The sequence below is a fragment of the Lasiodiplodia theobromae genome (genome assembly GCF_012971845.1).
Source record: "Lasiodiplodia theobromae strain AM2As chromosome Unknown scaffold_37, whole genome shotgun sequence".
In the NCBI taxonomy this organism is placed as follows: Eukaryota; Fungi; Ascomycota; class Dothideomycetes; order Botryosphaeriales; family Botryosphaeriaceae; genus Lasiodiplodia; species Lasiodiplodia theobromae.
Genome location: NW_023336516.1, coordinates 256005 through 282128, shown reverse-complemented (window position 1 = coordinate 282128; position 26124 = coordinate 256005). Strand labels below are relative to the sequence as shown.

The following is a 26124-nucleotide window of genomic DNA, read 5'->3' as shown; positions in this document are numbered from 1 at the left end:
GGTGTTGGCCGCAGCAAGTGTCGGCTACGGAAGATTTTACGTAGCGCCCCGCGATCTGAACCGTGGTTGACTAGACGAGAAATAAGGGGCATTATCGAGAAGGATTCCGACACCAGAAGGGAATTGGAAGGAAACGGCGCTTTAAAGTTTAGATAGGCAGTAGTAGCAGCAAGGACATGCACATCATCATGATGAAGCTGGAGTCAGCTCCGCGGGGTCGGGGATATGCGCCGTAGTAAACCCTTGGGTTGGTCCGGGGATCGACGAGCAGAAATTTTACCAGCGCTCTTCTCTTTGGCTGTTGCTACTGTGCTCCCCCTTGGTACCGTCCTGCATTAGGCGCGCTGGTGGTGGTGCATTAGGGGCGTTTGAGAAAGCGTGTTTCAAGGCACGAGAATTAGGTAGGGTAGAGAGAATCTGTTGTCTCGACCCTCCGTGACGAGATAGGGATGGGGGCCAGAACAAGTCTTCTGCGAGAGGGGGGGGACAGAAAGGGTCCACGATTTTTTTTTCACCTTCCTAGAACGTTACCACAGACAGCCAAAAAGAAAAAGAGGGCTCCAGACCCTTCCGCATGCGCTCGTTTGTTCTTCGGGAATGAAGGGATTACTTTTGTGGGGAAAGCCAGCAAAAGAAAGATAGATGGCAAGAACGACAGAGCAGCTAGGTTAGGACGGAGAGGCTGTGGCTTGCCAGGCTCGGTCCCACGCTGTTTTTTTCCGAAGACGGACGGCGGCGACGCCGGCAGTCGCCGCCGGGCACAGCTCGTCCCTTCTGGGACTGGCAGGCTGGTGCTGTGACAGCAGAGAGACAGGTCTCGAACTCTGTTGTTCGTGCCTGCGCGCGTTGATGGTAGTTGCGGACCAGCCACTCCCCCTCCTGACGAAGGGAATGGATGGGTTCGATGAGCGTGTGAGGCTCAGGTATGCTAGGCGATCGGAAGGGAGGGACAAGACGTAATTGCAATCTGCACACGTTCGCGGGGAAGGTCCGTGAAGGGGGGAGGTCTGGATGATGTGAATCAAGACGATGGTCGTTCGCGAGACTCAGGGGAGAATGCAGGGAAAGGAAGTGTCTGATTTGCATCACTCAGCCACTGATTCCTATGGGAGTCAAGGGGTCCGGAGAGAAGCAACGTTCAGGCGTTCAGGGTGCACAGTAGCAGAAGGATCGCCGTGATTCTAAGCATTTGTAGGTAGTATTCATTAGTGCGCATTGGCAGAGAGAAATAGCAAGTATCCTACTCGGGGTATAACGCTGTTTTAGAGTGAAGACCAGAAAGACGATCTGTTTGGCAAACGCTTGAGCATGAAGACTGAGTTTGAAGGACTTATGTTGCTTTCCCAGCTATATACAACACTGAAGTGTTGCTGCAGATCATGCCACCCAGGGATAACAAAAAAGACTCGTAACTATGTTCCACAAAAAAAGACACATTCCGATGAGGCTCTCGCTTGCTTCTTCCATAAACAAGAGATAGCCACCCAAATCCTCATCAAACCCGTTGCGCAAGGGGAATAAAAAGAAAAATCCTTCGCCCCTTTTGTGTTTAGATCTGAAATAGAGAAATCGTATGTGCAAAACTTCAACAAGAAAAAGGAACAGGCCACGACCGATTAAAGTATTAAGTTCATCCAAAGATGTGCGATTGACAACGCTGCGCCCAATACCAGAATAGTCGACAGCTGAGATGTTTTCGCCATCACAACCCTTTCTCATCCAAGTCTTTCCATGTGTCCCTCACGGAACCCCATCCTTTTCTAGGCGAGGTGCCATTGGTATATTGCGCAAAGGTGCGGAAGCAGAAATGACGTTTTTGAAACAAACGTGGGATATAGGAGTGATATGTAGATTGTTGTATGTGCCGAGGAAACAAGGGGATCCCAACAAACGCCGATGCTATGCGACATATGCGACCTCGTCGAGCCACGATTGATTGACAAAAGAAAGTTTGAACAAAGGAAAAATGGTTCGCGCGTCACTACATTCAGTTCAGAATGGAGGCGACGGCGTTGGGTTTGCTGGTGGGGCTTCTAGGCTTCATGGGTGGTAGGTAGGGAGCCGGTGCCAGCGTGGTTGTGCTGTGTGCGCGCGGCTGCACCAGCTCGCTGAAGCTGGGCAGTAATTGCTGGGGCGGGCAGTACGAGGCACGGTGGGGCGAGAACTGGATGGGGCTCGACCTCCTCGAGACGCTGCCGCTCGCAGTGAAAGGCTGGGTGAGGAGAGGCAGCTGCTTGCTGCCGGTCGAGCTGTAGTTGGGCTCGCGGAAGATGGGAGATCCGCCGTTGCTGACGAACGATGGGGGCTCGGGCAGCCTCATCTGCTCGCGCTTGCGGGCGGCGGCGTCGCCGTTGTCGGCAGAGGAGGCGCGCAGCGGTGCGAGTTGCGAGTTCTCGTCGTCGTTGATAAAGGATGAGTTGCGCGGAAGGTAGGCGAGGCTGGAGCGGCGGCGCTCGTCGCGGCGGCCAATGAGCGGGGGAAGAGGATGCTCCATGGGGGAGGCGGCGTAGTGGGGTGACCGCGACTCGGAGCCGCTGTCGGTGATGAGGGAGGGGGCGCCTTCGGTGGAGAGCACGGACTGGCCAGAGGGCGAGGGGATGGGCGTGTCGTAGGCGCGGGCGCTGTAGGGCTGCGGCTGGATGGAGAGTGGGGCGGGGCGCGAGTGGTACGAGTGCTGCGGCTGGTGGAATTGCTGGTACTGGGTCTGGTGGTGGTGGAAGTGACCGGCGTGGTGCTGCTGGACGGCGGCCGTCTGGGCCTCGCTGCGGCGCCTTTCAGACATGCGGCGCCTGCGGTTCTGGCCGCCGTTCCACCAGTTCTTCACAGCATTGTCGCTGCGGCCATTGAGCTGGCGCGCAATCTCGGCCCACTTCTTGCCCATCTCGGCAACCAGGCGCTCGATGATCTCACCCTCCTCGGGGGTGATGGGGTCGTGGTTGAGGGTGGGCTTGAGGTTCTGGTGGAAGCGCTCGCGGCACTGCTTAGGGGTGCGGGTGCGCAGCATCTGCGATATCCGCACCCAGTTGTTGGCGCCCTGCTGCGAGACGATGGAGAGGAGAAACTGGTCCTCGGCCTGCGACCAAGGGCCGCGGCGTGCGTTGGGGGCCATTGTGCGGGCGGCGGAAAGTTCAGGTGGAGACGGAAGACCCTGGCAGTTGGGGCCGTTTAATAGCGAGACCGGCTCGGGCGTTGCTTGCTGGCAGGCGGTCAGACTCGCGATCTCGGGCGGTGGGACAGCGTCGCGGTCGGGTCGTGGGGCGTGAGGCAGACAGGAAACGAGAAACGGGCAGGCTCTTGTATTACCTTGCAGGAGGCCAGGCACATATGACGGTGGTGAGAGGTAGAGGAAGGTTGGTTGGCGTGAAAGTGATGGCGATAGGGTACCGCGGGACTGGGTGGGAAAGCGGAGGGTATATGAAGGCTTGGGTCCGACGTTGGCGCGATGCACAAGCTGGGCCTTGAACAGTGGTTCGGGAAGATGGCTGGCTCTAGGGTCCGGGCAAGCTTAAGTGGATTTGACAGAGGCCGCTGAGCAGCTAACGAGCATGCCCCTTTGGGTCGCTGGTCCGCGCGGAGGGCGCAGCCTCGGTGGATCCAAGGACCCAGATCGGCGGGTAAGATATGTTAGATGTGCAGATGTGCGACCAGGGTGGGCGCGCGGGTGATGGAAGGGAGGGATCATGGATGCTGGCCGCCGCGCACCCGGGGCGCCCCAGCGCTGCGCCGTCCCGTGAAACCGCGCTCCTTGCGACGCGGCCAGCATGAGACAGCGTGGAATGAACAGTGTCAGGCCCGTCAGCCAGCCGCCGCTGCCCCCAATCCTGCACCTTGGCGCCTCTCACGCGCCCGCTCGCCACTGCCGCGCTGGGCCAGGGGCGCGGGCTGCGTGGCCGCTGCGTGGTGCCCGCAGCCGCGCCGCGAAGGCCGCAGCATCGCGTCCGAAACCACGGCGCGCAGCCCGCCGCGCGAAAGGGGCCAGCCGTTTGAGCGCGCGGCTTGGCGGCGTCCCGCCATGCTGGCGCGGCTGCCGGTGCTGGCTGCTGTGCAGATTTGGGGCGATCTGGCGGGTCTTCCCATGCCGGCGAGCGCTTCCAAATCACCGCCCCGAAGCGGCTAGCCGCATCGCCGTTGCGGCCGCGCGATCATCGTCATTTCGCGCCGACGCGCGGGCATCCAAACCACCAATCCTTACACCTGCGCGCCCCACCCTCTCCCCCGGCCGCCGACAACCACAGCTCGCACAGCCGCTCGCTGCCCGCCCGCCTCAGCTGCCCAGCGCCGGCCGCCCCGACCAGCACTGGCCTGCGTGCAGCCGGCGGCCCTCCCTCGCGCACTCGAACCGCAACGGGCAAGCCGCTAGCCGCGTGCGCGCTGGCTGTCATCCAGCTCGGTGGAACCGCAGCAGCAGCCGTTGCACTAGTCGGGGAACGGCACGACGAGCGTGCTCTCGCCCAGCGCAGCGTCCCAGGGTCTTCAGCGAGATCGCGGGATCGGAATCTCAGGCCTGACGAAAGGCACATCCTCCGCATCGTTCCCCCTTTCAGCCCGCCTACCGCGTCATGTGCGGCCCCCCCGTCGCTCGATCCAGCTCCCCGCCGCGCCCTCCTGCCCGCTTTGGGCCCTCCTCAGCTCCCCTCAACGGCCGCCACGCTGGCGCGCCTTAGTCATGGCCGAAACCTGCTTCGCTCGCCTCCTGACATGGGGTTTCACCCGCCCATCTATAAACCTAAAATATTGATTTGGCATCCATTCTTTTTCTGGGGACGCTCGGCAAGGGCTCGCCCTCCCAGCTCTCGCGCCGCAGGGGTGCAACGGGGGATGGTGAGACCGGGGCGCCGAGGGTGCAGGGTGGCCCGAAGCTTATATGGATATCCCGTTCACAGCAATCTACGTGCCGCCAGAGTCGGCCCTTATCCCTTGCGCCTGACCGCCGTCGACAGCAGCCTGGGGACCGACCGACCCACCGACCGGGACCCAGGACGGTCAACAGGCCGGCGAGGTGTGTAACAGCTCCAATCTCCGGTCTGCAAACAATCATGTACGCCTTTTTGCTTTTCCTGGAGCGCGGCGCAAAGGCGAGCGCACCGCAGGCCCGTACCACGCGAGCTGCAAGAAATGGGCCAGCAGGCTGCGCCATCCGGTTGGACGCGCGCAGCGGGACCTGAGACATCAGAGGGCCACAAGGTGCTGAGCTGCAGCTTTCCTGTGCCTTGGATCAACGGTCGACCCGACAATCGCTGATGGCGTCCGCAAAACCGCAACCGCCCAAGTACTACGCCAGAGCGACGTCACGGTCACGACGCCGCCAGCCCGGATGCGAGCGGGTGACCCGCGCACCCTCTCGCAAACACGCTGTTATTGTCATCACCATCGTCATCGTCATAAATAACAATGACTTTCCTGATCGGGCCGCCGACTCAGCTGGCGGTTTCGGTCCGCAAACAGCACAGCAAACGTCGACTCGTCGCTAGCCGCCACAGCATTTGAAATACCTCTGGGACACTGACTCCTCTGCGTCCTCGCGCCAGGGCCCTGCGGTAAAGGCCCGTAGGCTTGTTGAAGGATCGGGCGGAAGCCCTTGCTGGCGCTGCGGCGCGTGGGGCTCGCCATCTAAGTGAGCAGCGAGCGACGCAAGGGCGCAGCTTGCACATTCCCCTGGGTGCTAGGCAGACGGCACGGGCGCACAATACGCACACGCTCACCGTTCCCCATCCCGGCCGGGGGGAACGGAGAACGGTGAAGCGATCGCGGCGCGTAACCAGGCTTCTGGAGCATCATTTTGCTTTTTGGGCGAACGGCCCGGGATCTATCTATGTCATGGGCAACATGGGGCTGCTGCTGCGCTGCTTCTTCGAGAAACATTGCGCGAGCAGCCGCGGATTGGGCCAGGGTTTGCTCCGTGACCCGTACTAAGCCACGACTCGGAGGTGCCCTGTGGCCGGCGGGATCTCTGGGATGACCCGCTCTGTGCCAGAGTGCTGGGCTCCCGCGAGCGCAACACTGTTGCGGACGGACGACTCCCACTGGCGATATACGGAAAGGCACACAAGTCGAGACTCTACAACAAACGGCACACCAGCTCGGATTGACAGCCTACCAGCCGGGAGAGGCCGTTGAGGGCTCTCAGGAGCAGGCTCCAGGGGTCCAACGCGCTTCCAGAGGGGCGGCGGAGTGTCGATTTGCGCTAGCCCCGTCCGGCATCCAGGTCCGGCGCGCGCCTCCAAATGGCGATACGCCCGACGACCCAAGGTGAGATCAACCATTGCGCTTGTTTAGGCTCTGCGGTCGTCCCTCCCGCACAGCGCGAGCAGACGGTGAGCCGAGCTGTCGGGGGCCCCTTTCGTCGTGCTATTCTCCGCGAGAGAGGCGCCTGCGAGCCCACGCGGCGGCGGCGAGGGAACGAGCTTTCACGCGTCAAGATAGCGTGCTCCTGCATGGTCCTAGCACTACCGAATCGCATACGGAATGAGCGAGTCAAGTCTCGACGAGAGTTTCAATTTTACACCCGTAACGAGTCGACGTCGACGTCGCGTACAGCGGCGCACTCGTCAGGGCGGGGGCCACACGACCAATCACTGTCCCAGCGCAATACCACCCTGGCGGACAGGCTGCGGGGATCGTCCGTGATCTTAGTCGAGATCTAGTACTACCGTGCGAGATCTGTTAGATCCAGATCTCATTTCGATTTCGATTTCGTACCTGTCGCAAATCCACTCCCCGTACTTGGGTGGCCTTTCCACGCATATACCCTGCTTCAGCTACTACGTACACCTCGGGAGCGCGCCGTGGGTAACAAGATCCGGACGCCAGGGGCTCGCTGGAGCGACCCGCGCCGTTTGTTTCTGTTCTCGAATCGGGTGCGCAGCGCCCTCCCCATCAGCACGCCGCCAATGCAGGTGCTCCTGCAAGCCCACCAACGCTGCAGGGCACGCTGTTATCCCTCCGCCAGCGGTGTGTGATGATGCTGCATCTGCTGCTCGATCGCTGCATCTCGTCGTGCAGCTCGCGCATCGAAGAGGCGTAGAGTTCTCGACCACCGACCCAGCGTCACTCAAGGCCGGAAACGTCTCCTGCCGTCGACAAACGTTGCCGCTTGCTGGCGCCGTCTGCCGTGCGACAGCTCTGTTTGAGAGCAGTGTCCACTCACAGCTTCCATGGCTCTCGCCCTCCTCTCTTCCTTACACCAGCGTGGCATCCATCTGTACCCACGCAAACACCGTTGACCCTTGCGGCGTGTCAGCCACTGCAAGACGAAGCGACCAGGTGTTGGTGGTCGGCTCAGAACGCCAGCCTGTAGCGCCTGAAATGGGTGCAAACCGGAGAGCTGAAGCGACATGGCTGGCTCTCTCGGCAATGCGTCTCTTCGCCTCAATTGCCGCGTAGTCGCAATCCACGCCCCAGCATCAAATTGCGGCGTCACGAGAATGACAGTGCTGGCCTTGGCTGAAGGCTACCAGCCGTGTGTGTGTGTGGCGCCCCGAGGGATCGTCGAGATCTCACAGTAGATCGGCCGCTACCCGCTACCGGAAGATGCCCGGGCGTAAGCCCCCGGGCGTTTGGCAAACTCCAGTCTATCGGGTCGCTAGCTAGGGAGAATGGGCGCCGCTTCTCTTTCACCGGCGCGTCCCCAGACCGGCGCGGACGACCGCCCACACGGATTTTCCATCACGTTAAGGTCTGGACGTGTGATAAGTTATCGAAGGAGAGACAAGGGGCTCTCCCTCTTGCCTGGCATTGACAGGCGCCTTCTACCACGGAACTGCTTCCGCTCCAGCTGGTCGAGGCTCGGGCACTGCATGGAGCAGGCATGACGGTTCCGCGGAGACTTCTGCCATCATCGTCATCGCCATGGCGCAGAGTGGGGTGGACGTTACCGGTGACGCCCCGCAGATCGTTCTTTGCTTGCTACATCTCATGCCTTGGCTCTCGCAACACCGTGTTCAAACTCGACCATGCTCCTGTAGATCGCGGCTGGGGCGCGAGTCAGGGCCGCTTGCAAATCGCCCGTGGGAAAGGAAGCTCGGCCTCGCTCTTAACATCCCCGTCCCCGCGATACCCAGGAGTCAGTGCCGGGCGCAGCGACGGGCCAGCACGCACCCGCGATGTTTTGCGTTGCCGCGGCTCTGGCGGCCGCCCAGGAGACTGGCTGCCGCTTTCACCGGCCTCTCGATGACGCTCTCGCGCACTTTTGCTCGTATTGCCGTCTCCTCTCCCCTGCCCTCGCACGTGCTGACTGCGTGAGGGCTGTCGCCATGGTAGGTGGGCTTCTAGAAACGCGTACACCTCAGCAGCCCCACCTCAACCCATGGCTCATCTGCCTCTGCCTCGCTTGCACCCCAGGCATCGCTCGCCCTCGTTGGCAGAGCGTTCGTCGGCACCGCCCATCGCAACTCCATTTCGCGAGGCTAGGCTGCATCCAGCACGACGCACCGCCAGCCCTGTGCGATCAATTTATTGCGGAATTTCCACCACTAGGCCGCCGCAGCCTATACAATAGTCCAGATCGGCCAATACCCCATAGCGATAGTCGCCCACGAGAGATGATTTGGAGTCGCAAACGGCCGGACCCCACAGTTTTCACTGCCCGCTGGCCCACGACTCGCCTCTCGCGTTCGGTTTAGCACGAGTCACGTCGTGCGCTAGGGATCCTCCTGCGCAGCAAAATTTCTATCCTATTGCCCGTCGGCCCTTTGCGGCCCCCAAACCCTCGCGCACGCGAGGATAGCCCTGGTCGGCTGGGTACTGCAAGAAAAAAAAAAGCTTGGACGGTGCCCGGTCGGAGCCAACCCCGTTCAGCCTCTCCCGCGCAAATGCGTTTCTGCTTCGCCCTCTGCCACGGGCCACACACCAATAATGGCCCATTTGCCATCCAGGTCGCGCGTGCCGATGCTTCTCTACAATTTCCAGAACGGGCCTCGCCCCGTGTAGCTGTTTGCGTGCTCACGCGCGCTTTAAGGTTACCTGCCTAGGGTACCCTTGCCTCGGTGCTCGCGAGAAAGCTGTGCATGCCAAGGCATCAGCAAAAGGAAGCATTGGGTGATGAGCGTTCGGTGCGTGGGCACCAGTGGTCGCTCCAAGGCAGCTGGGTGGTAGGTGCTGCGCCGACGACAACCTTTCGCGCGTCTCACCTCCAACCGTCCCCCGTGCCGTTGCGTAATCAGCTGCGCCTGTATACCTGAAGCAGCGACAAATCTCGCGAAGGTATTTTTGCTCTTTCTTCTCGGGAGGAGCCAGGGACGGAGCATTCGAGCGAGGATGAGGGCGGCGGAAAATTGGTCCTGAGACGCAGGTTCGCTGCAGAAGGGCTTGTCCCTGCACCAGTGGAGAAGCCCCTCTTGTTCCTGACTGCTCACCTTGTCTGGCTTTCAGATATCGGAAGTCGGCAGACTGTCGGTTGTTTGGCTGCAGTGGACCCTGTCGGTTTGCTTTTTGATTCTCTTCGCCCTATCAACAACCGCCTGCTCTTCGTCCCCATCGTATCTGGCGTCTGCGGCGCACTACCTACATCTGATATTTCCCACCGAATCAGCTGCATTCATCTCGCCTTCCAATTAGTCCCCCTCAGCGCTTGCATGTGTTGCTTTCCGCTAACCATTGACAGGGTCCGGGCCTATTGGTTTAATCTATCGTCTCGAGCTCGCCGCAATCTATCTCAAACGTCGAGGACCTGCCCCACGCCCTTTCTCATCACTCTTTTCTATTTCGAGTTTGCAGGCACCCCCCATGGACACGACCGAGTTTTGTCGCGGCGGGGTAGTTTAGCGGTCAAGTGCTGGCCATGTCACGGTGCACATCCTGTTCTGTCGTCTGTTTGAGGATCACGACGGGACGGACGTGCCGCTAGCGCCCCGTGCTGCTATGGATCCACTGCAGTGCCGGGAACTTCGTAGTTGCACCCAGTGGCGACAGGGTTCGAGCTCAACCGACTGTACAATCTTCGCTGTACCGCGGTGGCCACGATCGTCAGCAACACGACAGAACGCGGGCGAAAATCGCAAGGCGAAAATCGGAGCTTGCTCCGTCGTATTTGCTGCAGATGTAGTCATGGGCTCAGCTCCGCCACCCGCCTCACCGCTCACCGAGTCGTGGGTTGCTCAAACTCTACCATCTCAGATACGGCTCACGGTGCCAATCCTGGCCCAACCCATTCTCGACGGTTGATGATGTATGTCATGCCGCGGTGACTAGTAAGCACGAGCAAGTGCGACGTGTTGTTACTGCAGTCATGGGCAAGCACTGCGTCAGACTTGCAGCGTGTTGGGTCCCATTCCTTCATCGCTCACAATATACGGCAAGTCGTCGCGAACTCTGGATTCGGAGTTCCTGATACCTTCTCCGGCCAGCAACAACGGCTCTTGGACATCAGATACAGTACCAGACTCCACAGCAGTGCGAAACCGGCGATAGTAGATGCCTAAGCCCCAGCACCACCGTAGGAAAGCTTGGGGACGCCATTGGCAACGGTCGAACTTGAAACTAGAGGCTTGCTACACGATCCTAAAATATCCAACACGCTAGACTCTAGAATCCCTTTCCATGCGCACATCTCCTATGGGCATGTCGCGATGACTGCTCACCGGACGCCACGCTTATCAACTCAATAAGCGGGTATGCACAAATAGTAGGGCACTGCGCCGAAGCCCCACAAGTAAAGGATAAGAACAGCTATTGAGACGTAAAGGTGGAAGAGAAATGTAAGCATGTATGCCCAGACGGATGTTTCAACATTGGATCCGACGTACGCCTTTACACTACTATTATGTTGTGGTAGCCGCCATGAGATTGTCTGATGCCTGCCGCGCCTGTATAAAGAAAGGGTACCTTTTCTTTTCTGACGCAACTAGGGACTACCAACTACCAATTTGGGTATTCCGCACAGACCCTGGTCCACATCGTCCTCTTACTCCTTGGCCACATTTTGGCCATCTGCCATCCCGTCTCCGTCAACGCGGCGTGAAACCTGGCAGAGCGCTGGAGTGGAAAGTGGGTCAGTACTTCCAGGCCTCTGCGTCAGATTCTCTAGACCTTTAGCATGTGGCTTTTGCGGGAGATCTTTAGGCTGTTTTACCTTGACTTGAGTCTTTTCCGAGAAGTATACGCTGCGACCCGATGATTCTCTCGACCCAAGCTGAATCGAATTCCCCATCCATTCCTTACCTCTCCTCAATGACCTCATGTTGCTCCACTTTTTGTCCCTTTCATCACACTCTATCATTCCGTTCAGCATGGTCGCGGAGCTCGTTCTTCTAGGTTGAAGGACGTACAGAAACGGCAATGACGCACATCTTCAGTACAAAAACATTGTCACAGTCAAAGTATAGCAGACATGAGACTGTGTCTACAGCTTTTTTCCAAGATCATTGCTCACTCGTAACGATGAGACTACTCACTAATTATCCAGACCTTGCAAAAGCTTCCATTTAGTCACATACACCACGGAGACAGCCGCGCCACCATGCCACGTCCGACACTAACAACAGGCTAAAACCACCAGACATCATGTGTCGGCGGGAGAGAGGAGGACGGGTGGGAGGTATGCGATGATTCCCATTTCTGGCTGCAGCTGGTCCGCCTTGCGCCGCCACCGTGGTTGCTGGGCCCCGCCCCATGTAGCCTCATCTTTTTTGCCCGCGGTATTTTCCATCTCCTCCCTCTCCGTCTGCAACGGCTTATGCAAGTACGTCTGTCGGTCCTGCCGATGTCAATTTTCGTGGCCTTGCATTATTGGTGATTTCAAATTCCTCGCTTTGGCCCCAGGAAGCCGATATTATTTGTTTTTTGTTGGGAAGACTCGCATTTCATTCACATGCTATTTTCGCATCATCATCAAGAGGCGGTTCATGGATTTGCCCGCCATGTCAGCATGGGGCTGTTGTCTGCTGATCATGCAGATTGTCGAGACCTTTGTCATTTCCTCCATGCTGATAGCGGGTATTGTCTTGCTCACCCGATGGTCACAGGTGCGTACAACGCAAGCCCAAGTTTGCGGATACAGCACATTCCATCGAGTCATCGCGTGGGAAAAGATGGGAGTCCGTGTGACGGGGCTCCATCGGGTGCAAGCTGTCACGAGGGGAAGTTTGCTATGGGAAGACAGACAGGCATGTTTGCTGTCTCAAGTTGAGAGCGATGGTGAAGGAGCTAGTGTGCTGCCTTGCTACCGTGGCCACAGATAGTTCGCTGTCGGCATGAAATAGCGAGCGCTCTGCGGAGCCGGCGCTTTACATGGCCAGTGACGTATAGCGACAAGGACAGGAACGTTGGTTGAGAGAATGTCGGAGCAAGAGGCTCGTTGACTGCCTGAAACAGTGGTAAGAAGTGTTCAGATGCACAGCTGCCCAATGCTAACGGCTTTGCTTTGCGCCTTCGCAGATCACATGTCTTGGAAGAAACGCCGACGCCGATGGTTATTTTGGGTATGTTTCAAAGAGACAGAGGCCCTAGCAGGCGCTTGCGGTGCAGTGATGTTCATGAGGGAGGGCCGCATTCACAGGTCTGATTATTCGTTTGGTGAGCCACGATGGCTGCTGCGAAGGCTGTTACTGACAGCTGAACCATCATGTCAGTAAGTTCAAAGGCCTCGATGCATTTCCACATCTCCGAACAATGTACTAAACCTGGATCGCCACAACGTATCCCCTCAATCTCTGTCGTCGTTCCCTCGACAGTACGGAAACACGTACATGCTGATTGTGGCACAGTGAAGACGGTTTAAGGTCAATATATCCAACTCGCGACTGCGGTTACACACTGCCGTCACCAGCAGCACTCGGTAGTAGCTGAAAGCTCCTCACGCAGCAATAGACCCTCAAGGAGCCATGTATTAGACGTAAGTAGGAGATGCACAGAGCATCAAGTACCAAACCCGTTCGAGCTGATCTGCTTACACGGCAGACTCACATAAAGAACAAACCATGGCGATGGGACAAAGGCTAAAGGCTGCAGTGTTGAGGAATACGCATCAAAGCAGTTACTTTGACGGGACCCGAAGGCTCAACAAGCAGCGATATCGGCAACGGCAAGCTCCAGAGGTGCATTTATCGCATTGCGGCGGCTCGAAAAAGGAAGGTGAGACAGGCGGCGCACAGAGAGCGGCAATGGCAACGTCAATGCAGCAACAACATCTAGCAGTCGACGATGCTCATGAGTGGGATAGCGTTTTAAGACGCGGCACAGGCGGATAGCCAGGCAGCCCGAGAGCACACGGCAGCGGATAGCTGCAGCATCCCGCTCCCTGCACGCTCGTACCTTCCATTGAAAAGGTGCAGCTCCAATCAACTGTGTCGCCGTCCACCGTCCCGCACACCCTCTCGCCCATCAGCCGGGCCGCCGAACGGCGTGCATGCATGCAACGCGCATGCATTCGATGCATGATTGTCACTATGCTCATCCTTCACTCATCTCCGGTCGATCTCGACCCCATGACAGCATCTTTCCCAGGTTTCGAGAAGCGGAAGGATCGAAGGGCGGCGGGACACGGCGTGGGAATGCATCTCGCTGCTCACCCTCAGCCCTGTCAGCAGCCTCTGCAAAAAAGAAGCATGGCGACGGAGACGTGCTGCATGCCAATACAAAGTACCGCAGCAGCTTCGGCCGTCGTAGCGAGCTTCTACACTGACCACGGAGCCAGCAGCTCCATAGTATGTGCTACACCAACCATGTACCGTGCGCTGCTGGCCCCTCACAGGACACACTACAGAAGTCGGCGCCGTGCGTGAGATGATGCAGTCGTCGAGCAGGCAAATAGATGAAATACGAGAAGGCAAAAAGAGAGCCAAGGCGCACCGACATGATCTGTCTTCCCTCCCCGCGCGCCGGTGGCGATCGCAGCGGTGCTCGCCTATCAAAACCGCGCATATGCAGAAAAAGCAAGCGGTGCAGGATCGAGATTGTGTTAAGAAACCGTTGCGCGGCCTCGCCTTGGCGGCCCGTGGGAAGAGTAAAATAAACATCACCACTCAGCTGGGGGAACCGCCTGCACGCGACAGCTTGTTTGAGCCTCATGTCCCGACCGCCACCGCTCATTGGCAGGCGCGGTAAGCGAATGGCAGGCGTCATGAGGCACAGCGGGCGGACTGATGACGATTCGATGGTGGCGCCACCGCCAATGACGACCGAGATCTGGCTCCTGCCGTCGAACAAGGCGCCGTTGTGTACGAGTGTGACGGTGGTGATAGCCGTTGGGGGTTAATCAATTTGCTTCTCGTGCGCCCGACTTCCGTCCATTGGAATTTGCTTTTTTTTTTTTCGCCGGCTCGCACAGCTTTCCCGTTTCCACGCCTTCACCGGTCATACTGGCAAACACCCAGATCCAGAGACGCAGCCAAGTCGACGTAGATCGAGAGGGAGCCCGCCTTGGCCGCGGCGATAATGCAGAGGGATGGGCAGAAGGCAGGGAGAAGGAGACCATCCCGGGTGATTGGTCCAACCGTTGCTCGCCTCACATCGATCCGAGCCACCCTTGTTTCGTCCGCGGCCGTGGTACAGCATCATCCTGTCCACACCGGCCCCTTGCCCCGCAGCTGACCGCGAGCACGAGCTTGAGCTTGAGCTTGACTTTCGCTGAAGCTAGACCCTGCATGTCTTGCGCGCTTGAATTCGGACGGCGGGTGCGTGCATGCATCCTATATCGACTCCTCTGCCAACGTCCCAGCCACATGAATCGCTCTCCGGACATCTGCCCTCCCTCCGGCTCCGCGGCAGACGCTCCCGCTTCTCGCTGCCCTCAGATATACTTTTGCAACACCCACCCAGAAGAAACTCTGGTACCGTCGATCCTGTCTGAGATTCCAAGCAATGTCATACTTGACGCTAAGGCACTCTGCGAACGGATAGATACAGGCACAAGTTAGCAGATACCTACCGCGAGCAGGCACGGGTACGGACATTTTACCCCAGCCGGCCTGCGTTGCTTGCACAGCGTCTTCTACCCGGGTTCCCATATCCCTTACCTAGTAGCCATGACGAACTCTACCAAAATTGCAGCTTCCCCATGGCTTGAGCCGCTGCTTCCACACGCGCTGACAATCACAAACTTGACGGCTCCCCTACCGCCCCCTCCGGACTTCAGCTTCAACCCGAGACACTTCAAAAAAGAAAAGGCGAAACCGACGTGATCGAAGAAAACGCCCCGTCTGGTCCCTTACTTGACGTGCCGCATGGCGCAGAACATCTACACGTACCCGCAATCCTTGTTACGCGTGAACCAAGGGACAAAGATCAACGACTCTCTGGCATATACGATCCACTCACTATCAGCTTCTCTGCCAAGCAGCTCTAGAACAACGCCCCAACTGCAAGCCCTCGAGGAATGCATGAAAGCCGGAACCTGGATTTGCGAATGCAGCCGCACACCGCATCGCCCGCCACGCATCCACACACACGTACACAGGCACGGCTACGTATCAGCTGCACCCCGCTCCGCATACCAACCACCCGTTACACAACAGAGGACACCGATCGGAGGGAAACACCAGGCGGCCTATCACCTGTCACTGTCCAACCGGTCCTCAAGTCTCCTTTTGACCCGCGCACGGCACGCACGAAAGCATGGTGCAGCATGCGCATCGTATTCCGGCACGCCTTCCATTTGGCTCACCCGGCACACCATCCACCCAACCATGCCTTTCCCCCCCTTGGATTCCCTGTCCTATAGCCGCCTGCCATGAATGGTGCATATACGGTGGCGCATGCACGCAGCACGGGCACTAGCGGGACCAACCGTAGCTACTGCTCGATCCCCGTGTCCGAGCGGAAGACCATCTGTATCTGTACCGCGCGCACCGCAGCTAGACAGCGAAACGTGCATGCATATTATTCTCCTCCCCCTTCCACATTCCTCCCTGTCGCCACCCACCGCCCGCGCGCCCTTCACCACGATGCTTCCACGCAGCTGACAGCATCTTTCATACCCGCGAACACGTTCATTCCCTGCCTATCCTTTCCTGCCTGCCCGTCCGCCACTTCATCACCTACCCCCCCTTCTTCTTTCAACCACTTTCTGCTGCCCACCCTCCGACAACCGCGTCACCCGCACTCCGTTACCATCTCCATCCATGCATTCCGCCCCCTTCACTGCAACACCCTTCCACGATCAACACACCCAAACCAGGCATCTCCCCACCCTCCCCACCAGCCAGCTCGCCACCGTGCTCCACCAGCAATGCCCACATTCCGGTCCCCCCAAGCCCTAACAAAAGCTATAACCAGGGTTTTCCCTCCCACACCATCTCTACACGTCTCCCTCGCCTTCACACCCACCAACAACCTCCCCACTTTGCATACTTCAGAACCAGGACCAGCGGTGAGCAGTAAACAGGGACAGGGAGGGGAGGGGGAGAAGTGGAGGGATATTATTTCTGGGGGGAGACGAGTAACCCTGCGTCCTTCTCTTCCCGCATTGCATCCTGCATTAGCATCAAGTACTAATAATTAGCATCGAACATATATCAGCCCATCCGGCCACGCCGGTCAAACGTTGGCACGTGCAAAAAAAATGGATTGGGAGAGGGGTATTGTGGCCGAAATCGCAGGTCCGTGGATTGTTGTTGTCTTCTTCTTCGCCCCTTTGTCTTTCCAGGAATTTTTCTGGTTTCATCATGAGTAGGGGGGAGGGTGACCGGCCGATATGCTTTGAACCGGTGAGCGTGGTTGGATTTATCCGGGTTTCTTCCCACCCACCCCTCCATACTCCCCCCTTCGCACCTTTTGTGTGGTGTGTGGGTCGCATTACGTGTGAGCGATGGTCGCTGAAGTTTTACATGTCATTTTGTGCGGTACTTGCAGCGGGATCCTGCTTTTGCGTCGTTGGTTTTGCTAAAACAAAAAAAAATGATCATTAGTTTTCTTCCTCGTTATTAGAAGATTGACATAAGACGAAAAAAAAAAAGAAAAAAAATATTGCAGGGGTACCTGCATCTGATTAGAGGTGGCAGGTATCGACCTCCTTCGCGATCGGGTTGATCCCTCCTCGCTGACTTGACGAAGCATGCATCGGAGGCACGTCCGGAGGGAGGCTAAGACGGGAATCAATAACAATGACATCAATGTGACCGATAATTCTCTGGATATTATAAGAGCTGGCATATAAGCATATACGATTGCGTAACAGACTGTGGGCCTATCTACCCCGTAGAATTGCTTCATGCAACTAGCAAGCTTACCCTCATACTGACGTCGTTTCTCGTCTCTTGATATGTTTATATTTTCATGTGTAAAAAAGCTTATTCCGTAGGACTTCTCGTCTAACGCTCAGCTGTGACGGAAAAACTATTATTTACCGGGATATTATTTCTCTCTCGGTTTTCATATAGAAATTAAATCTCTTTGTAGATAAATATGCACTCACCGCCTTAGACGAAGTCGGGAATCAGTGGGTGAGAGGATCCCACCCTACAGATGGCGACCGGCGTTGGCATAGGCGGTTCCGTTGGATTACCTGAAGTGTGAAGTAATGCTCTGGGCCTCCTTGAATGGCTGACCTTTCTGATTCTCTTCCAAACAGTCTCACCCAATAGGAGTTTGGCTGGGTGAGCTATAGTGTCCGTCAGCATGTGAGCTGTCCTTCGTCTGCAGGTGAGGTGTCGTCTCTGTCCAAAGGTCCACTTAACTCCCCTAAGAATAATCCAGGAGAGTTCAGAATTCTAATTGCCTCCTGCCTCCCCTTAGTACCACCTCTAACGCGATTGCGCCATCTTGTCACAAACGTGAGACACTAAAAAGAAAAACAAAACCTTGGATAGTCGACACACGAGAAGGGATTCCTCAATACAATAAATCTTTTCCGCCCCTCACCCTAGGAAGGGCCGTTTTGTGTAGATATGTGGTACTTGGTGCAGCCCAGCAAATAGGTGTCAGAGTGTTCTTGTAGATCTCGACCATCGACGCTACCGAACTCCTGAATTTGTCTGGTAGATGACGATGCAGTGCTTGGTAAGGGCCGCCTATCACCATTTGCAAAGGATCATATGAAGAATAGAGCCAGAAGGTGAACTTGCCCATCTCGGACTGCTGGTGTCAAAGGAACTGTCGCATCAAATCAACCGCCCATCACCGTTCTTGGGTCGATCGACGCTCGCAGTTATCTTCAGTCTGTATTAGGTGCTGGTGGCGAGCGTTGAGGAAGAAAAGAAATTGCGTGTACATATATTTTGGGAAGGTGCGTGGTTTCCCTGTTGGGTAGATACATATAATAAGCTCTTTCCTTAAGCATCAGAGAAGACTGCGCCATCGTGCTAGGAGATGGCGCGCTTCAGCGTGACTGAACCCACCCGCGGTGGTGTGGGTTTATTTCTTTTATTCGTAATCTCCCGGGAAAACTCCCAAGCCACCGTCAGGCTCTGCAGGCTGAGGCTTTGGCGGAAGCGATATTTCAGATTCCGCGCATTTCTAAAGAAAATAGAGTCCTACATCATGATTGCGCGTGAGTGCGTTGGCCATCTTCCGTGGGCGTTGAGTGAACCTCGCTCATTACCTGATGACGTCGGCGTTGACGGAACGGGACTTTAAGCCTGAATAAGTTTGTGTCTCGTAGTTACATCCCGTCAAGTTATTTACAAGGGATAACGTATGTACGTAGTTGAAGCTATCATCCGGATGCGAATTGTGGGATTAACAAACATACATTCACGTCCAGACGATAGCTTCAACTACGCATGATAAGAGTGAAGAACAAATTCTCGCTAGCTTGCTGTAATACCCCTCTGTAGATTACTATCATACCATTATATTTCTTCTATAGATTATTTGAGATCCTCGGATATCATACATCACCATTACCGCAAGGAAATGATGACTCATTAAGATAAATAGTCAAGGGAACGAAGTCTATGACGAGTAGATCAAGGACCCATGCCACTTGCACATATGTAGTCTTAGGCCGAAATGACTGGTGACTGAGGCAACGTTTATGTGGCATAGGGAATAGCGCGTGGCAAAGAAGTAGGGGTTATGACAAAAACAAATACCATCTACGGTCTCCAAAATGTCCTACGATGTAATGTTGCTTGAGGGTGCGTATAAGGGCGAACAACAGTGAACAGTGAAGAATTACAATGTAAGGGTCATATGTCGTTAACAATTCCATTGCTCGCATTGGGAGAAAATATCTCTCAGGAGCCAAGTCGGGTATCTATTCGCGAAGCAGCGGCACACGTAGAGTAGTATGTGCGCAGCAGGTATGTCGTGCGTGGAAGGGCAAACAGCCACAGACCCCGAGTGACGGGGGAGAAGCCCTGGGGTTAAAGAGCGTCCATTGCTCAAAACACGACAAGAAGTAAATGGGATGAAGGACGAACCCCTATGGTCTTCCCCACGTCATTGGGCGGGCAGGACAATCCAAGGTATAGTCTTCTTTTCAATGCCCAAAAAAACACAAAGCCGCCATCAAACAAACGCCAAAATGCAATAACGACGGTGAAGATACATGAGACTTTGAGAAGAGGATGGCGGTCGAAGGTAAGAACCCAAGATAGACCGATTCAATGGCAGATAAACCAAAAAAGAAAACATTTGCTCCAATTATCCAAAAACAAAGCGTTTCCTGCCAGGTCTAGTAACCTGGCCGAGATATCCAGTGGCATTTAAACAAGCAACAGAAGGATATAGTGCGTCGTCCGTCACCACCTCGATCTTTCGCTCGAACGCTCGACTCCCAAACTCCAGGACTCCAACTGCAAAGCGACAAATTTGCGGTCTGGGAATGATACTACCCCACACGAGGCAGAGGGAAGGTAGTGTCCAGCAGTAGAAGATGAACATGAAAGAATGAGGAATTGCGGAGCGGATGGAAGAACCCGTCAGCTTCGTTGCGCGGCGTCGGAACCCCGTTTTCCGATCGGTCTCAGCCACAACCTTGTGGAAAGCATCCACAAGGTCTGTCTCCTGCATCGTCATCAGAGAGACACGTCCTTTGTCTCAATCACCCCTCTAAAGCTTTGCGTCATCTGATCGGTCGACTGTAGTGCCACCAGGTCGGAACAGGCTGCACGCCTTCTGGTCGGCTTCCTCGGAGCCAAATGTCTCCACCTTGACCTTTAACCCAGCGATCCCAGGCAGATTCATATGCTTCCTCCAAGTCCATGACCCATCTCTTTGTGTCGAAGAGAGCAGAGCTGAATCTACTCTCGTATAGTAACCTCCGTAGGTCGGCAAGTCGACCGCTGATTCTGTGGCCGTGATATCTTATGCTGCTTCCCAAATTTATGGCGAGGCGCTCATAATCCGCTTCGTCCGAGGCGATGAGCTCTTTTGCCGCTTGCTGTCCAGCGGCGTTGTCGGGAAGGGCGCCCTTGAGAATCGATGCTGCCATGCGAGAGCACATCTTGTAGGGATAGCGTGGTAAGGTCAGCAGGGGCGTGCCGCTCCAGAGGACGTCTGCGGCCGTAGTGTGCGCATTGCACTCGGGCGTGTCGAGGAAGAGGTCGCAGACACGAGCGCGGGATATATGCTGGTGCTTTGGAGCAACGTCGGTGAAGATAACGCGGGAGGCCACCTCCGGTCCTGCCCATGCGAGAGCCGTCTGCTTGAGATGAGTCTCGCCAACGTCCGGAAAGCGGAGCAGCCAAAGGATAGCCTTGGGCAGGTTGGCCAGAATTCGAAGCCAAGTGCGGAACGTTGTAGGCTCGATCTGTAGAATATATTAGCTAATACAACCAAAGGCCTTTCTCTTGCGACACTTACCTTGTACAACTGATTGAAGTTTCCAAGGATGATGACGTCGTCAGGCAAGTCTGGAAAGATCTCCTTGCGCATCTGCCATCTCCTGGCTTGTTCCTTTTCCCAATCAAGCTGTTCCCCCTGTACATCCGGGGCGCTCTGGCGGTGATCGCAACAGAAGAACGTATTCTTGCAGTAGATGATATTCTCGCCATAGACCCAATCTTCTTGGTCGCCCCCGCTGTTCTCGTCGACCAGCTGATCCTCGAGATCCACGTTTCTCCGCCATGGGCGCAGCGTGCTTGGTGGAACTGCAGTATCGTCTGCAAGGAGATAGTCGCACCATTCAGCACCGAGAGTTCCTGCAAATCCCATGAATGACATCTGGATTGGTGCGGGCCGAGCGGCGAAGACCTCGTTGCGAGCACCCCGAGTGTACCCGTTCAAGTTGATCAGGATGTGGATACCATCCTTGACGATCTGCTGAACGAGCCTCTCTGCTGACCATGTGTGGACGTCATGGAAGACAGGAGCCTCCCTTTCGATCTGCAGACGGTGTGGGGAATTGTCGCTCATGGTCGTGGCGTAACAATATGCCTTGACTCGTGCTCGATTGTGCATGCCAAACACCGACTGCATTAAATGCGCCAGTGGATGGTTGTTGAAGTCAGAGGAGACATATCCGACCTTGAGATAAGGATTCGGTGGTGCAGGAGGCTCAAAGACGGTTTGAGGCATCCACGGCGCCTTGAGAGTTGAAACAGATATCCGGAGACCGTTTCTTTGAGAAATTAGGCGAATCTGTTTGGCGGACATGGGACAAGTGAAGGTGTGGAAAGGCAGAACTGTCGGAGCTGTCGGAACGGTGAGGCTCGATGGCAATAAGGGCCTGCGGTAGTGCGACAGCGAGCGTTCGTTGCCCGTGATCCACCTGTCTTGATACCACTGCCAGCTAAGACGACGGATGGCGCGCTCAGCCATGCGGACAAGACGGTGACCCTCCCACTTCTGGCCAGACCAGCTCTTCACGGTCCTCTTCATTTCCTCCATTCGTTCTCGGGCATCCCTTTGGCTGTTGCTTGTGAATGCAAGCACTTGAAGCATGGCCTGCACGAAGTTGACATTGAGAGATCCACGTCCCCAATCCTCGCCCTCGGCCAGTTGCTTTTCGACCAGGTCCACAACACGCTTGAGCCATCCTGTGCTGACAGCGCCAGGCTTCGTAGCATCGAGGAGCATGCCATGCTCATCAACATGCCAACGATCCCGCTTGCCACCGTCGGTCGCAATGCCGCCTCGGCCTGCCCATCCACAGACGGAATTCAAGGCATTCGCTAGGCCACATACAGCCTCGGCGAAATCGGGATTGACCTTGACCGCACGCTTGTAGTACACAATGGCATCGGCTATCCGTCCGTCGTCTTTCACGGCATTGGCCAGGTTTGCCAGTGCAATGTCAAAGTTACCGTCGCAGTGGACCGCCTGTTCGTACATGGCAATGGCCATCTTGAGCTGGCCAAGGTCTTTGAGGAGACTGCCGAGGTTCGTGTACAAGTGAGCGTGGCCAGCGTCGAGGTTGAGCCCGTAATTGTAGTAAGCCAAAGCCAAAGCTATGCCGCTCCCAGGGACAACGCCCGGTATTCTCGCCTGTTGGGGGTCCTGGTATATCTTCTTCGGTGGAACTGTCTGTTGGACGCTCGCGAGAAGGATACCAACGTTATTGGCAGTCGACGGGCTCGGTTGGAGCGAGAGAGAAAGGTAGTAAAGAGCGAGAATCTCGCGAACGCCATACGCAGATTGATAGGCCGCCTTCGGCAGACCTGAAGCCATTCCGTCCTGAAAGATTTTAGCCAGCGACAGGAGCGAATTGCTGGTGGTTGAGACTGCGGCTTTCCTGGCCATCCCCTTGCTCGAGATGTACCGGAGTCCTGGGAGCTCTCCATTATTGGGGAAGGCAAGCTGTGCAGTTCGAAGGGCTGCGACAGGTGGAAGGAGAATTGGCTCGATAGAGCTTGACGCATGAGCACCGGGGGCAGCGGTTCCAAACTCGTCTTCATCGACAACCTTCAGAATGTGCTTGATCAGATTGCTGATACCGCCCGCACGCTTTCCTGCGCTGATAAGCACGGCGTTTTCAAAAGCCTTGGCAGCTCCGGCGTTGTCACCCATGCTGTAAAGTAAGTTGCCTTTCGCATGGATCAGCGAAAGCATGCGGCCATTTTCGGATCCTGATATAGCATAACCACTAGTCCCGAATCCAGGCGAATCGGACCCCGGCATGTTGTTGAGGTCCTTTGGCAGGCTGTCCTGTTCTCCATCGTATTCAAATACAGGCTTGTCGGAAACCTCGGACTGCGGCGATCTTCCTCCGCTAGACACTTCGCTCCGTCGATCGGAATAGGTTTTTGGTAGCTGAAGTGCACGCTCGATATGGTTGATGATATTGACGGCTTCCTTTCCACGATGATCGGTGCAAAGCAGTTGGACGAGGTGTTCGACTGCTTCAAAATAGGACGGTCGGAGCTGAATGGCTTTCCACCAGTGCTGTTCGGCTTCATGTTTCCTGCCTAGAGAATGGAGCGTTGCGGCAACATTTGAAAGAGCTTCCACGTGGCTTTACAGAGTCAGTTTTGCTCATTGAACTCATCAAGGGATTGAACTTACTCTGGGTCCATATCAAGGATTTTCGAATACCAGACCAATGCTTTCTGGTAGTCACCAAGCGCATAAGCAAGGCAGCCACCGACGAGAATCCCATCGATCCACTTCCATGAGCTTTCTTGACAATACTGCGTGATTTGATCGATGGCAGACAGTGCATTTCCGGGAAGATCGCGGGTAACCGACGGATACATGGACGGAAACATGGTTGCTGACATCCTCCGCAGACTCCGGTAGGTGTCTGCCGGTTGTACAGGCTGTTGAATTGCCATGTTGTTGACCATGGGCTGCTGCCATGATGCGCGTCGCTGGTGGTCTTTCCAAAGAGAATTCGAACGGGAATGAGTGAGTGCGGAATTAGGGTCGACAATCCCTCCATTATGTGAAGCATGATGTTGACGGTATTCGGAGTATTTCGAAGAACCGGAAAAGTCTGCACCAGGCTGTCGAGGAGGCTTCGGAAATATACTCGGCTGAGGTTGTCCGTGGATGTTTCTTCCATGGTGACCAGATCGGCGCGAATGGTGGAGGTAGCTCAAAAGTTCGATGTAAATCTGGTGGGCAAAGTCAAGCGCTCGCTCTCTATTCTGAGCATTGTTGGATGTGGAGCCATAATCAGGATGCGACGATGCCAAGGGCGTCAAATCACCTCGGGACAGCCCATCTCCCGGGTGATATGAAGCTGATTGATGGGGTATTGAGGGACGCTGGAGATTATTGCGATTGATGTTGTTGCTGTTGCTGTGATAGCTAGTCTGATGACCGGATCCAAGATACTGCTGTGGAGGTTGCTGTTGTCCAGAAAGCCAGTGGTCATTAGGATTATTGAGGTTCTGTGCCAACCCGTACGGAGGACCACCTGCGTTGTATCCAACAGCGCCAGGCGGAACCGAGTGAGCGAGCTGAGAAGGTTGCTGGGGTTTCCAATTAGACGTGTCCAGATTGGTGTTACCAATTGGAGGCCAATTGCCATGCATTCGATTGCTGAAACTTGACTGCTGGTGATTCCATGAGGATACGGAGCCTGGATGAAATCGAGGATCTCTTACAGCCGCAGGACGATAAGGAACGTACGTGCCGTCCGGCCAATAAGGCCCGTAAAGTCCCGTCTCATTTGACACGGTAGGGCCCAGAGGGGCTTGCAGAGGCGGCTGCAATGCACCGCCAAAATGCTGACCCATCTGCAAATACTGGAGTTGCTGTTGAGGTGTCGGCACCTGGTTCAGCATCGAATCAATCTGAGAGAACTGCTGCTGGCCTCGTTTCCGACTCACGTTTGGAGGGTCAAAGTTGAATTGGCTAAGATCCCAGCTCTCCACCGGCAGCATTCGCTGCTGGGGCTGGTTGTGCGACCCTTGTGGAATCATGCCAGGAGTTCGGAGAGGAAGCTCCTGGGTTGGCCCGTACGGAACGACGGGTTGTTGCACAACCCCATCGACCGTCGTCACCGGGAGCAATATGTGCTTCATGGCGTGAGGCTTTTCCGAAGCGCTGCCGTCGTATGCCTCGGGGATAATGCCGTTTGGAGTCTTCCGGCGCAGCATATTCTCTGACCGTTCCGAGCTGGCTTGTCCCTCCTTTGGCGAGCCGCGCAGCGGGAAGGAATTGGTTCTTTGAAGCGGGTGTGCGTACTGTTGCGGTACTTGGAGCAGTCGGTCGCGGGACACCTTGTCCGGGACGGGCCCCATACGAGGTGTGGTCGGCAGAGAGTTGTAGTTCGCGTACGATGGATTGCGGCCAAACGGGTGCGCGGGGGCCTGAGGTTGTGGGGGATATTGTCGTATCATCGTCATGTCTAAGGGCCTACTCATACAAACGCTGAAAAAAAAAGGGTCGACCTTGGGAGCGGGGCGGTCGACGGTTGAGTCCGAGGGAGGAGAAATGTCAACGCCAAAGGGACCTCTATCATATAGGCAGTCTAAGAAGACCGGCTGTGCCTATGCCTTTGCGTAGAGAAATCGTCCCGCCGCCTACGCATGACATGTCGTGTATAGCGCGCTCGTTGTGATGGTGTCCGGCGTTCTCTACTGGCAAGCACCAGCAGAGATCCCGGCTGTGGTTTCGGCGGAGCTGTTGAGACACGGTACTTCTGGCGGAGGCGCTGGTCGCGACAGCAGGCTGAGTCTCGGAAGGGAGGGCAGAGAGGCGACGTAGTGTGCCGGCGGTGTAAAGGACAAAGCGTCAAGATAGGTCTCAGAAGTCGATGTTATGCGGTGGTAATGCAAGGGAGCGGCGTACGCTTCGGCTGGCCAGCTGTCTGACGGCGCACGACTCCGGCGACGGGAATGTATCACTCAGCAGCGCGCGCCGTGCCGCGGCTGGGCGAGCTGGCGTGGGGCAAAGGGTCTACGGATAAGCTGACGCTGACAGAGCTGAGAAGGAGATGTTACCGGCCGGGGGGCGTCTGCGACCGGAGGCTGCCTTGCGCGCAACTGGCAGCATCCAGCGCGCCCACAGGCAGCGACGGGCGGCGCGGCAACGCGCAGCAGGCGCAGCGGCGCACTGGGGGAGCTTCGTTGAGCAGCGCGCTGGGCGAGCGCAATGATTCCGGGCGTGGCGGGCGCAGCTTGCTGGGAGAGAAGGTGTGCAGCAGCACCTGCGCGTGAGGCGTGGGTGGATGAAGAAGGCAAGGCTGGGTGCGAAACTTGGCGTGCTCATGCGTGTAGCGTGGAGGGCTGCCGGGCTGGGGATATGAGCCTGCGCCGAGAACGCCCAGACAGGCGCCGTACGGCGTCGCTGCAGTGCTTTTTATCTGATCACCTGTGGCGTCCTCTAAACCCTGCCGACGCGCCATTTTGGAGGAAGCGA

The 26124-nt window shown here is 56.4% G+C and overlaps 2 protein-coding genes across 2 annotated transcripts; both read right to left on the bottom strand.

The window, feature by feature from the left end:
• Window positions 1–1987: 1987 nt before the first annotated feature.
• LTHEOB_10293 (Myb family conidiophore development protein) lies at window positions 1988–3109 on the bottom strand (the record flags this gene model as incomplete). Its single annotated transcript, XM_035506922.1, has 1 exon — window positions 1988–3109. The coding sequence occupies one exon, from the start codon at window positions 3107–3109 to the stop codon at window positions 1988–1990; it is 1122 nt and encodes a 373-aa protein (XP_035368062.1).
• A 16830-nt stretch (window positions 3110–19939) lies between these two features.
• On the bottom strand, window positions 19940–25004 carry LTHEOB_10292 (Tetratricopeptide TPR-1; the record flags this gene model as incomplete). Its single annotated transcript, XM_035506921.1, has 5 exons — window positions 19940–20626; window positions 20680–23269; window positions 23320–23603; window positions 23966–24230; window positions 24391–25004. The coding sequence occupies 5 exons, from the start codon at window positions 25002–25004 to the stop codon at window positions 19940–19942; spliced, it is 4440 nt and encodes a 1479-aa protein (XP_035368061.1).
• Between the last annotated feature and the right edge of the window lie 1120 nt (window positions 25005–26124).